The sequence below is a fragment of the Parambassis ranga genome, chromosome 5, assembly GCF_900634625.1.
Source record: "Parambassis ranga chromosome 5, fParRan2.1, whole genome shotgun sequence".
Classification (NCBI taxonomy): domain Eukaryota; kingdom Metazoa; phylum Chordata; class Actinopteri; family Ambassidae; genus Parambassis; species Parambassis ranga.
In genome coordinates, this window is record NC_041026.1 from 24,159,675 (window position 1) to 24,173,011 (window position 13,337).

The following is a 13,337-nucleotide window of genomic DNA, read 5'->3' on the forward strand; positions in this document are numbered from 1 at the left end:
TCTTTGGTTGTAGATTAACAGCCAACTGTGCCACAACGCCACCTTTGGGCTGGTTACAAAAAATATGTTTACCAAAAGAAACCTCGCACACAAAATGTGACGTTTCAAAGTCTCAAAATCGCTAAATAACTAAATAAAAATAAGAATAAAATAAATACAAATTTAGTACAGTCATTCTGTGGTTTCCGTTTCTTTCTCTACACGCACGGACACACAGAGGCACACAAAGAGACACACACACAACACAGGAAAAGGGAGAGAGAGCAAGACAGGGAGAGAGAGGGAGAGGGAGGCTGTGAAAGGGTCTGTGTGATTAGGCTGAATAAAACATTTTTGACGAAGGCTGCACGCTGGGTTTTTCTACTGCTAAAATATGCCATGAAAAGTAAGTGCAATATCAATATTTCCTATAACAGAGAAACAAAGTACAATGTATGGTTGTCTTTAATAAATGCCTTAAAATATCTCCTAAATGCAGATTTAGAGACACAGTGTTCTATTAGATGTTAAACTATTAGAATATATTTATTTATTAAATGCAAATATTTTTTTCAATTTGACACAAAAAGGCAAAATGTATATAATATAATACATATTTTATCAAATCATTAATACATGATTTAATAAAATAACACAAATTCCACATCACACAAAGGAAATAGTACTTGAAGACATTATTAATGATAGCAAAATCACAATAGCGCTTTCTCTGTCAGGATGTCCTGATGCTGCCTTTAATCTACATCATGAATCATCATCAATGTTTCCAAAGTGGAGATTAATAATAGATTAACTTTCAATTTCCAAGATGTCCACTCATCACTAACAGCCACAAAACCTTAGCTACACATCTAACCCTGTGATACCTCTTGTGGTAAGGGGTGGGGGATTTATTACAGCATTAATAAATAAATTGTGCTAATTAGTTATAATATAGATCATTTTTAGTTAAGCGAATTAGCTTGTATATTGTTTATTCCCTCTTTTGTGGTTGTTATTGTTGGTGGTGTTGGTGTTGTTGTTGTTTGAAGATATTGAAGCAGATAATTAATTTAAGCGTATGACAAGATGGAAGACAAGCTGCCCTCAAGAGATATGAATGAAGAGATGGACGATAGAGGTGAGAAGAATCCACAAACCACCACTGCTTCACAGTCACCCGTTACACTCAACTTCATCAGAGATCAGACAGGTATATGTTCACAAAGGAGAGAGAAGAAGGGGTGAATTGCAGTTTTTTAGGAGAGTTTGGATTTCTGTGTGCCATTTTTCAGAATATTTTTCAGAGCACGTCTTCATTGAGGAATCAGAATTATCTTCAGTTGACATCCCTGTGAATGTACTTTCACAGGAAATAACAGGTGAGCTGTTTATTGAATTCTCTTTTCCTTTAAAAGCAGTTTTCATGAGGATGTGTTTTCTGTTTACTTTTATGTCCGGCACAGAAACTCCTATTTGCAACCTGCAAAATAAACCAATGAGTAAAACGGAGTCCATCTCTGGCCCATGTTCTGTTGAGAATGAGGAACCAAAACCTTATCTTCTCCCTTCGGCTGACGCATGCACCATCCTGGAAGTGAGCCAGTCCTTCACATTAACCAGCAGGAGTCAAGAAAGCCTCCAAACCTCCACACACACTGAGCCTGAGGGAGAAGGTAAGGACACCACGGTGTATTCCTGTCTGATCTCCTCTTTCTTATGTGTGCCTCACTACCGCACTGGTCTTCTTTCCCATGTAAGACCTTTGTGCTGCAATCCTCTTGGCCTGCCTCTTCTGCCATCCATTAGACTGCCTGTTGGCCACGTTAAGAGGGTGCAACAGCTGCATCTGGGCATTGTGCTCATCCTTCTGTGGCTGTGAGCCCACCATCCTGCAGCCTCTCTTGGACATCATCCATCACTGTGACCTCTGTGGTGTTCGCTGCTTCCTGTGTGACTGTCCTGTCTGTGACATCTGCCTCCAGGCTACAGAGTGCTTGGACCTTGCTATGGAAATCTCCCAAATGCTTTACCACTGATGTTTAAAAAAGGAAAACATCCAGACACAACTCAACAAGAATCATTTATTTGTTAAAATCCTTTGAAAGCCAACTTGTAGGGACAAGACACATGTGTTTATGTATAACAGTCAATGTTAGCACATCAGGGAACCACATGGTTTGAGCAGTTATGCATGAGCTGACCGTAAGTAGTATAGGGCCAGTGTGTAGGACTTATTGACATCTAGTGGTGAGACTGCATCATACAATCAAATGCATATAACTTTTTTGTCCAACTGTACAGGAGAACATGTGATGGCTGACACTTTAACACTGAATAAAAACACAATTATGAATATATTATTTTTTTTGCTAATAAATCCCACACAATGGTCCTTTAATTTCATGGGAGTATAAACAACACTAATAGCAACAATGAGTGATGGAGTAGAGCTGTTTTTAGCTAAAACCATACAGCACCTCAGAGAACTGACTGAAGAGGAGAGAACACCTAAAAATAACGATAACCAATATCATTCAAAACCATCAGATACATACAGATGTTTATTGGCTTCTTTAACTATCTGTTGGAGACATCGGTGTTAAAAAAACAACAAAACAAAAGCAGGTACTTTATCAAACACATATTGAATAACTATACATATAGGTGTGTTAAGCGCCTAACAAATTAAATGCCTTTCTAACCTTAATTTTCTAGAATAATAATTGCATTGCAGGTTCCACTCAACACAAACTTATACATTATTAGAGAGGTGAAACTAGTGGTTGGTTTAAAAGGGTCAGAGGGTCAGAGCCCCCTGAGTTAACATTACAATGAGCTATAGAGCATTATCAGGTATATCATTTTTGATCCTGACCCCACCCTCCAAAACCCACCCCACCCCACCCAAAAAAAAAACAAAACAAAACCAAACAGTCTTAGTACAACATGCTAAATGGTAGTCACTCAGTGATCATCACGGTTAATCGACGCAAACGGTTACTGACAACATTTATTAGTCTGGAGAAACCACTTGTCAATTTATCAGGTATCAAAAAAACATGTCAACTACAGTACTATTGTAAAAGGATAAAATTTTGCATTTCTCATACATCTTGCATTTCTATAGACAGAGTGAATATTTTAAAAAATAAAAAAAACTGATTCGTAAATTTGTAGCTACACTGGAAGAAAACAAAATCCTGCTTTGGCTAACTAGCTGCAGCAGCAAGTGATTTTCCACTGCTTTTAAGGTTCATTACAAATACATGCGATCTGGGCATTAGCTGTCCACTGTGTGTAGTAGTAATAAAACAGACAAAAGCTTTCAGAAAATGCATAGACTGCCATAAAATAAGGTGCAATAAAATTGCTTATAATAAAATTCTCTTATATACAATATGCAGTAAATACTTCACAATGTGCCAATTCACTTTACAAAAATCCCTTCTGTAGCTGCTGGTGAAATAACCCACCATGGATGAGCATGCTATGAACAAACCCTGATTCCAGTCAGTTGAAGAAAGAAAGAAACAAAAACTGTATAATGGCAGCTCTTCAACAGTTGTTTATGCAAAAGACACCTCACAGCTTTCCTCCCTACAAATAAAATAAGTATGTAATAAATTCAAGCAAAATTTGAAACCTCTTAAATCTCTGAAGAAATCTTAAAAACTATGAAAGAATGTTTTATTTTTAATGCTAGGTCCATGCCTCTATTATACAATATTCCATTTTAATAAGATTGCATTTAAAATCCAGACTAATCATCTGACCAGCTCCAAACAGGAACAACAATAATAATAAGGTCTGTGTGGCATAAAAAAATCCAAGAACTTACTGTCCTGATGTTCACGTTAGTTTTGTTCTTAATGACAGCTACTTTTAAGCTCAGTCCTATAAACAGACTTGTATTATTTAAGTACAGACTGCAGCCCCTGACATTCTTGTCCCTACAGACACTCTCTGACAGCACACAGCTCATCATAAGTCCTACCAGCTCATAAGTCCTCATCCATTTCAAGGCTGCTCCTGCGACTGCTGGTTTTCGAGGCACCTGGTGACAAAGGGGAAAACAGTGGCTCAGCCACTGTTTCTGGAGACAGCGTGCACCCATCATCCATAAGAATATCTCCCAATCCCACATCAGGGTAGAGAGCTGAAGCAGAGCTGTCATCGAGCTCAGCAAAACTCAGACTGCCCAGGTCCAGCGGGCTGCTGATGGTGACTCCTGCAGGAGAGTCTGAGGATGGTGGGGACAGGAAGGAGGCTGGCAAAGGCTGTCCAATGGCTCCAAGACTGAGGAGGTTCTGGGTGGAAGGTCCTCCTGTGTTGGGAGGCAGTGACTGGCCGCTTTGTGGAACTGCCTGCTGCTGCGGGAGCAGTGAGGGATCAGAGCTCAGAGTAGATGACATGCTGCTGGAGGTCGAGAGGCCATGGAGCCTTGCCTGCATTTCCAATTCCTTAAGAGAGAGGAGCATGTATACATTAAGATAGGTGCACAGGTGTGCTGTTTTTTACATTTAAAAGACTTAAAATGTCTGCACTTGTTTTTTGCAAACTGACAGTGAAACAAACATCAGAGTTTTATTGTGTTAGAATAGATTGACTATATACACATAATTGTTGTTTTTCAAGAAAACTCTATAATTGCTTCAACAAGTCCTGACACAACAAGTCCAGATGCCTTGCTTCAATTGTCTCAATGAATATGACCTGGATGGAGAATCTTCATCAACTTATCACACACAATCCTGTCATCATCACAAGTTGTTAAACACTGACCTGGATGCGTAACAATAGACTGTGGTTCACTTGCTCGAGCTTTTTCTGTCGCATCTCTACATCCTTGGACCTGTGCTGTTCCTTCTGTAACTTCCTAATGTAGTCCACAGAAGCTTTCAGAATGGTGCCTTTGTTCCAACGCATCTCTCTGTCAGGAAACACAGCAGAAATACACAACATTCTAGCTTACTGGCAATAAAATAAAAACATTTAAATGCTGTAATTTTAAAAGTGCTATATGACTAAGCAGAAAGAAGTCAATATCATAATAATTACGGGTCGCTTGACTTGGGTATCAGAGTACCCAGCTCCTTTATACGATCATTTATGTTGAATCTTCGTCTTCTTTCAACTGCAAGCAAGAAAGAAAAACCAAGACATGAGTTTTCCTTCAACAATCAGCTGACAGTAAGCAGGCTTGCATGAACATGTAGCTCGATGCTAGGATCTTAAGATTGCATTATGCTGTCACATCCGCTCCATCAGTATTCTGTCTTCAAATTCAATTAAGAAGTGAAAGTACTGGTGTTATTGGACAGTCAACTTACTGAGGTTATGGTTGTCTTTCTTTTGCCTTTCTTTTAATAGTGCTTTGGCATCTGCATCTGTGAAACACATTCATACAAAAAAGTTATTCAACACCATAAAAAGTTTAAATAACAAAATAAACAAAACAAAAACATCTTTATGAATGTAAATTCGTGTACCAGTAATTTCCCTTTTGATTTTCGGAAGATCAGCAGGGCAGGAGTTGCTGACTGTAAGAGTAGGTGCTGCCATTCCAGGGCTATGGTAGACATCCAATAGATTTCCTGGGAGCTACACAACAAACAAAATCTTAAAATCTGAATAGAAAGTGATTAATATAATCCCCTAAGGGCAAATATGCTGTAAGGACATCTTCCCCATTCCTGTGTCAGTTTAAAGCAACCAGTTCAGAGCAACCAGTTCCTCAAGTTCAAAATAAGACTCACAGCTGCGTTGGTGCTATTACTGTAAATGCTGCACTACGCAACAAAATGTAAGACAATACAAAAATATTTTAACGTATGTTTTAATGCCCCTTAAGCATAACAGTTTCAGCCACCTACACTATCTTCTATTTTCACATACTGAATCATACCAATTCAAACTTAGCTTAAAAAGCATTTACCTGACTCTGCTTCTTTTTCTTATCCTCCAAAAGCATCACCATAATCCTCATTTTTTTGTGCTGCAGTAAAACTTTGTCACGCACTACCTTTCCTACAAATTAGTGTACAGGGCACTATTTATGAGCACAATCCACTTTGTCTCGCTGCTTTCTCTTGCTCTGACTGATAGTCTTACTCCGCCCAGGCAGCACTTTTGTGACGAATGGTAACTGTGTGCCAGAAGTGTATATTTACTCCTACAACTTCAGAATTTCACACATAAAAGAGACTGTCCATTCAAAGAAAGAAAACCCACAAAGGAAAAAAAAGAGAGCCTGAAATTCAGTGTTATTCTGTCACTGTACAAATAACACTAGACGAAACTTTCAAAAGGAAGTATTCCAAATCGAATAAAATGCATTGTTCATCATACCGTGCTTGGCAACTGAAGACCTGAGTCAATCAATGTAATGATGTCGTCATTAAAACTGGATTCAAGACTAATGATGTCATCAATCACATCATCAATCTAGATAAAGAAAAATAAACAAAAATATATATATATTAGTGTTCTGTAGTCTAAAACAGTCTGCATTCCAACATGAAGAACTACTATACAGAGGCCTGATTTCAAAGAGAGGGGTATGCGCATGGTTAAACTGTAGGTGCAGTATTTAACATCTTATTGTGACAACAGGCCAACAAGGGTATGATAATAAAAGGCATGCATCATCACAGTGGGACCTTCAGCCATGTCATTACAGAACAAACACAAAGTCATTTAACAAGAAGTGAGCAGATATTTAACTTCCCTAAAACACACTGTTGGTCTGCAGAAAGGCAACACTTCACATGGTTGTGTAATTTGCTGTACCAGCAAAATAAAACCCATTAAACTGCTAGTATCAAAAGACTTTTTCATACTTCCTCCTTGTTGGATCCGATGTTAAGCAGAGCCATAGGGCTGTTAGGGGCACTGCTGGCAGTAGGGGCTACTTCAGGGGCAGAACTGGACTGCGGCACTGGGGATACACCCAGAGTCTGAGTAACCGCCTTATTTCCCAGAGTGGTGGAGAGGTACTGCTTCACCTGTTGCCTCTGTGCTTGCTGGATGTGGTACTTGGTGGGGTTCTCCAAGTGGGTCTGCACCTGCACATTTAAACAGTTATTATGGATTTCTGTTTTCATATAAAACCTAAAGCAGTTAGGTTTAAAGGATTTTAAAAAATTGCCATTCAAAAATTGCCATATCATAAAGCCACTCTTACTTTGAGCACCTCCACAGGCACCTGTGCTGGAGGGGGACGGGCAGCATTTGGGGGCAGAGTGACAGAGATAGCTGGAGTTGAGTCAGAGGCCCGGAGCTGAGAGGCAGTGGCCTGCTGCTGAGCCTCACGTCTCTCCTGCTCCTGGGCTTGCTCTCTCATCAGCTGCTGTCGCAGCAACACACGTGACGACATGGCTGAGGCTGATCCAAACCTTGGGATGGAGCTGGGAACAAATGACGAAACAAGAAGAGCAAGTATTTATAACACATGTTGATGAAGATTCTCAGTCATCTAGGTCATCATACGTAGAGAAGATTGAAGCAAGGCGTCTGGACTTGTAGAGTTTTCTTGAAGACGTTTCGCTGCTCATCCAAGCAGCTTCATCAGTTCTAACTGTTTGGTGGGGAAACATGGTTTATATGTGGTTACAGACCTCAGTGGGTGGGTCTGGGTAAAACTTAAATATTTATTACACAGTCCTTGGGATCAGTCATTGTAGCATTGTGCATTCTAATTATGTTTTTTGTTGCATATCCAAATGTTACAGCCATACTCTATTTAAATGTATCAACATTTAAGATGTCTCAGAACCTGGCTTGACCTTAACCTGAACATGTAATTCAGGCACATAAAGCCTTCTGTCAGCAGCATCAAGACCAGGTACAAACAGAATCATTGCTATTCGGGCTGTCCTGAAAACTGAGCATTCTAAAGCCTTACAACAGCTGCCTGTAAAACACTTCTTACTCTTACAGAAATATCCCCATCAGCTCAACTTGATTCAACTGCCACAAAGTCACAAAGTCAGTACAGATTCATGTTAAGATTTCCTGCACACGAAGCAGGACTGGATCCAGGTAATGGACATCCAGTGTTCTCCAGGGTCATCATTTACTGCATAAATTGCTACACTGATGTTTTTTAAGCTGTAAATTCAGTGGTAAGACAGATACTCTCTATTTTTCTTTCAATGAGCCAGAATTATTGACTTGCCATTATTAAAAGTGTCTTAGTGTTAGAAGTATGATTCAGTAACTATAGCATCAGTTCCAAAATCCAGTTTCATTGACTGATATATATATATATATATATATTCTATGTCCAAAGAGTTACAGGAGTTTGGAAACTATCTTACTCGTGAACTACTGGTAAACACTATACACTATAGTATAGGGCTTTTTAACTTGTTAACGTTAATGTTCTGGTGGTCGTTTATACTGGTTCCACTGGTGGTTGTTGCTAGCGTACTTTTAGCCGTTTTCGTAACCTCTATTTTTGGCGAGCTGTGGTTGTACTGTCATGACTTAGCTAGCAGAGTTCACTCGACTGCTCAGTGTTGCTAACGGGCCCACACCTACGGTCCTAGTGTGGATATGTAACGGGGGGTTGTGTAAGGTTTACATTGTCTTAACAGCCATACAACGACCAATTGGAAAATAATTGCGTTATTTCAAGCGTTCCGAGAGAAATAATCACAAAGTCAAAACGGGAAGCGACACCTTAGCTAACTAGCTAGTTAGCAATCGTTAGTTGCTTAACTAGCTAATGCTACATAGCTAAGTAACTGAAGATACATACTGCTGAAGTAGATTTGGTTTACGTTATCACATCCATACATCCACGTAGCCCTCCGTTTTCTTTGCCATCTCGTAAGGTTGATTAAAAAACAAACGCAATTGTCACTACCCTCGGCACCTCACTGTTGTTTACCTCGTCCCGACGCGCTGATGTCATCATACGCATATTACCCGGAAGTGGTTGAAAGCTGTAACGCTGTAATTTTAAAAGCAGCTGTTTGTAATGATTGTTAGAAAATGTTTACAAGATTAACGAGCCTATTGTCCCTAAAACTAAACGCCTTGCAAATGGCACCTACATACAACAAACAACATATCTGAATGATGCAAGAGATTTGACACAAACACATGTAATAGTCATTTAAACCTTTATTAGTGTATCAGCTGTCTGAAAATGAAAAGTCCATTGCTGATGTCAGTGTGTCTGAGAGTTTGGTGGCAATTTTGTCTGGAAAGAAAAGAAAAAGAATACATTTTATTAATGTAATTTAAAATTCAGCAGTGTCAGACGTAGAGTGAAAAATATCACCAATAAGCCTGGCTAAGCTTCATTGAAGATTGAAGATATGAGATATTTTGTATCTGGTCTAATATGGAGTTGTACAGTTTGTAATAGTTTGATATAAATGAATGAACTGAAACATCTCAAACAGACCACGCAAGATGTACGATGTAAAACTGAGACCAAAAAATGTATACAAACCAGCTCTTTTCTGTTGCTTCTTCATCTTCTTTCTGGCGGCCATGAGTGCCTGGCCCTGCTGCAGAGGATCTACATTCAAGATATCCTTCAGATCTGGAGCCTTGGGTCCAGCAGTATTTGCAGGTAAGTCATTCTTCTTCTGTGATTTTATTTCCACTGTCATTGGACCAAACTGTACCGTGAGGGATAGAACAAAAGACAGAAAGACTGAGCAAGATGGCCTCTGTTACTACTCATTATCACTTAGATCAAAGCTGTTTGTTACCTCTGAATCCTGTTCATCCTCCATTGATTCAGTTTCATCTTTAATGGCTGCTTCTTCCATTGAGCCTCTTTCCATGTGCAGGTCAACCTGCCCCCCCTCTGTCATTCCAGTTGTTTCCATGCAGAATCCCATTTGAACGTCAGGACAAGATGACACTGAAACACAAGAAGTAAATAAAGCATTTTTAATTACAAAATTATTTATTTATTCCTACTATAAAGAGGTCATCTGCTTTCATCATCATCATCATCATCATCATCATCATCACAGTATTCAACTAGTGAATGCATCCTGTCAAGAGTTTACATGTTAGTAGATGTTAGGAGAGAACATGCACTCAAAATAATTTTCATTGGTCTTGTTTATGTTGTGTTTACCTGCAAGCACTTCCTGGTTGCCTTTTTCCAGCTCATCCCAGTCAAAGGCTTTACCCATCTCTGTAACAATCTCAGCACTGACATGTGTGGGAAGAGTGTGCGTCTCTGGCGGGTGCGTGAAGTAGCTGATCCTTCCCCTGAATAATAGAACACAATAATATTAACACAGTTCTAAGAACACACATTGGTTTAACATTTTTTTAAATACAGCGATTTTTACTAACCCTGTCCAGTCCATTAGCACACTTTTAGCTGCTTTGTCCGAGTCAGGCAGTCCTCCCTTCCTTAGTTTGCCTTGCCGACGAGCAAGCAAGGCCAAAAACTCCAAAGGTGTATGAAAGTCTGGAACACCATAGTGCTCCATAATCTGTACATCCAACAGTGTAAGTGTGTAACACAATCCTCCATCATCCATGTTGAAGTGGTGACATCACATACCTGCGTCTTGTTGCAGCGTCGGAGGATGGCCTCAACTGGTGGGAGTGGATCTACGAGCTGTTCAATTTTCACGCAGTTCCGAAGAATCATTGCCGCATCTGTGGTGGATGTTGCCATGACAATGCCAGGGCAATCTAGAAGCTTAATGTGTTTGTCCAAATGTACCTCTTGAAGACATCTGAAAGACAAAAAAAATTATCATTAACAGTATTAAGACCACAGCCAACTCATGAATAATGAGGGGGCATTTTTCTTTATACACATACACATTTTGATCTTTGTATAAGAAAAAAAATTTGTATCAAAGTCATTTGTCATTAAAGTTGTACTTTAATGACAACAACATTACTTTGTTACGTTACATGAAGAAATCAACAGAGTTATCTGGATAGTAGTCCATCTCTGTTCAGACTTACTTGGTGACACCAGGTGTGGCTCCAACATTACATGCTCGTGCCCTTTTCAGACTGTTGATCAAACTGCTCTTTCCTACATTAGGGAAACCTGAAAGCAGTATTGCACAAAATAAATTCATCTTGCACAACAACAAAAATCATGTTGATCATTTGTCTATACAAGCCATTTTCAGGTGTTCTCATGTTTTACACATTTGACTAGTAATGACTGGGACCCTGGCTGACTTTAAAAGACATGTGACCTGCTGCTTCTGTGACACCAATATGTGGCCTGTACAGACAATCAGGTGAAACTGGATGTGGTGCTTACCCACAACACCTACAGTGATGGCCGTCTTTATATCCAGGTTGCGGCAGTAGTTGCCGAGTAGCTTCATTAAGCACTCTGCCCCAATGCAAGCGCTGCTGCTGAGAAGCTCTGCGGGGGCTTGTATCACAGGCACATTACTGCGTTTCTACCATTGCAGCCGACATAGAATGACAAATAGTGTCCATGTTAAATGCATATTTTGTATAGTATAATAGCGCTTTCATGTTTCATGTTTAAATGATGTGTTACTTCTTACCAAGTTCTTAGTCTGCTGCTGAGTCGATGCTTTGAAAGCCACAGTGGGAAACTCGTTTCGTAGATATTTAATCCACTTTTCCACAATATCCTTTGACACCAAATCTATAATCAAATTAAAACTACTTCATATTTTACAGACAAATATAAAATAATGTTGTTAGTAGGTTACTTACCAATTTTATTAAGAACTAAAACTATTTTCTTGTTTGTTCCACTTTGAATAACTGCCTGTTCTACCTGAGGGCATCTGCAGCCGAGGGGGTCACGTGCATCCAAGACTTCCAAAATCACATCTGAGGCCTCCACCACCTTAAAACACATTGAAAAAAAACACAGTCAAAGTGTGATCAAGTCTACTCTACTCTGATTTATTTTGTCTAAACGTGCTGCAGTAACAGGTAAGTCACATACCTTTTTAAATTCTCTATAATAGGCCTTTCTTGAATTCTCATTTTCAAAGTTTACATGCTTCTCCAAACTCTGCATTTCTGTCTCCTGTAAGCACCAAGAAAATAAATGTTAATTCAGCAGCAAATAATATTGTATGCTGCTACCTAAGCAAGCTAATATTTACCCTCTGTTCAAACTCTCTTTGTCGTTGTAGGATGTCATTTTGAAAGCTTTGCAAATTCCTCCTCTTCATCAGCTCTCGTTCTCTGGACAATTTCTGTTTTTCCTGGAGGTCTTGAAGCTAAAGCAGAAAGATACCTTAAGCATTATCTGCACTGCATCCTCAAATATAGTCAACACAGGGACTTACCCTTTGCTTCCGGACCTCCTCTGGTTTTCTGTGGTCCTTAACATGCTGCTCTGTCCGTCCTGAGGCATCGCTCTTCCGTCCATCTTTAGCCTGCAGAATATGTCATAATTATATGTTTATTATAATTTCAAAAATTAAAATGCATCACAATAGAACCTGTGAAGAAAACGAAATGATTTACTAACAAACCACATCTGTGACACTTTAACTAACAAAGCTCTCTGTAAGTCTAATCTAATAAAAGACATTTAGAAATATATTTTCCAAGATCTTCTTAAGGGTCCCAGCTTTCAAAATGTGTTATTCTATTTAAATACAACACAATATAAAATTACAATATAGAGTTGCTAACGTTGTTATTGACAGTAATCACAACACATGTTTACGTGAAGCACTTTGGTCTGTTACACATCTGTCTACCCCAGTGAAGTGTCAAGACTACGCTCCAGCACGGAGTTAGCCACACAGGCATAGCCCGGTTCTTACCTTACATTTACCGAGGAAGCCGAGGCGTTTGGCGCGTTTCTGTTCTGTAAAATGCAACACACGACAACACTAGTCTTGTAGAACCACACATGGTTATTCAAAAAGGCCATACTTTTACACATAGGAGATAAATACGTACTAGCTTTAGACATGACTTCTCCCAAGTCCTGTTCCCCTCTCACTTCACGTGTGTGGCAAGAGGTTGGCCATGCGCGGATGGTGACGTCACGTATAGCATCCGGGTACATGTCAAAATAAAAGCCTTTAAATTTATAACATCGAAACCTCAAAATTGTGTCCAAACCGAGTGTATACTGAGAGTATATAGATATAGAACGATATTGTTATTGTCATTATTTAATTAACTTTAGCGCAAAATAAAGAAAAATAAATAAACCTTTTTGTCCCGGGTCAATTGACGCGCCTGCGCGTCTTTTTCACATGGCCAATTTAAGATCACGTGGCAGCAAGAAACAGCGTCGCTGAGTCTCTGTTTTAGTTTGTGTTAAAAGTGGGGACTTCAAACTATATACAGGTTTTTAAATTGTTTTAATATGTCAAGTAAAACCCGAGTTATGATAA

At 39.3% G+C, this 13,337-nt stretch overlaps 2 protein-coding genes across 2 annotated transcripts; both read right to left on the minus strand.

Annotated features, from left to right (window-relative positions):
• Positions 1-2,882: 2,882 nt before the first annotated feature.
• Positions 2,883-8,917, minus strand: tfe3b (transcription factor binding to IGHM enhancer 3b). The gene is made up of 9 exons (XM_028406043.1): positions 8,744-8,917; positions 7,166-7,388; positions 6,822-7,046; positions 6,331-6,426; positions 5,472-5,583; positions 5,313-5,369; positions 5,041-5,116; positions 4,765-4,912; positions 2,883-4,442 (listed from the first exon to the last, which is right to left on the minus strand). The coding sequence occupies exons 2-9, from the start codon at positions 7,355-7,357 to the stop codon at positions 3,981-3,983; spliced, it is 1,368 nt and encodes a 455-aa protein (XP_028261844.1). The 5' UTR covers positions 7,358-7,388; positions 8,744-8,917; the 3' UTR covers positions 2,883-3,980.
• A 176-nt stretch (positions 8,918-9,093) lies between these two features.
• Positions 9,094-12,979, minus strand: gnl3l (G protein nucleolar 3 like). The gene is made up of 15 exons (XM_028406159.1): positions 12,895-12,979; positions 12,756-12,799; positions 12,270-12,359; positions 12,084-12,200; positions 11,921-12,004; positions 11,683-11,818; positions 11,508-11,611; positions 11,252-11,396; positions 10,942-11,029; positions 10,526-10,703; positions 10,312-10,454; positions 10,088-10,224; positions 9,711-9,865; positions 9,446-9,617; positions 9,094-9,190 (listed from the first exon to the last, which is right to left on the minus strand). The coding sequence occupies exons 1-15, from the start codon at positions 12,905-12,907 to the stop codon at positions 9,123-9,125; spliced, it is 1,674 nt and encodes a 557-aa protein (XP_028261960.1). The 5' UTR covers positions 12,908-12,979; the 3' UTR covers positions 9,094-9,122.
• Between the last annotated feature and the right edge of the window lie 358 nt (positions 12,980-13,337).

What these genes read in the sequence shown, in the direction of transcription:
- gnl3l (XM_028406159.1), bottom strand. An exon ending in GCTTCCTCGGTAAATGTAAG is followed by an intron (nt 12,360 to 12,755) that starts GTAAGAACCGGG and finishes CATATTCTGCAG; the next exon opens with GCTAAAGATGGACGGAAGAG. An exon ending in AGCAGCAGACTAAGAACTTG is followed by an intron (nt 11,397 to 11,507) that starts GTAAGAAGTAAC and finishes CTGCAATGGTAG; the next exon opens with AAACGCAGTAATGTGCCTGT.
- tfe3b (XM_028406043.1), bottom strand. Translation starts at nt 7,357, where the DNA reads ATGTCGTCACGTGTGTTGCTGCGACAGCAGCTGATGAGAGAGCAAGCC. An exon ending in TGCCTGTGGAGGTGCTCAAA is followed by an intron (nt 7,047 to 7,165) that starts GTAAGAGTGGCT and finishes TTAAATGTGCAG; the next exon opens with GTGCAGACCCACTTGGAGAA. An exon ending in ATACCCAAGTCAAGCGACCC is followed by an intron (nt 4,913 to 5,040) that starts GTAATTATTATG and finishes GTTTCCTGACAG; the next exon opens with AGAGATGCGTTGGAACAAAG.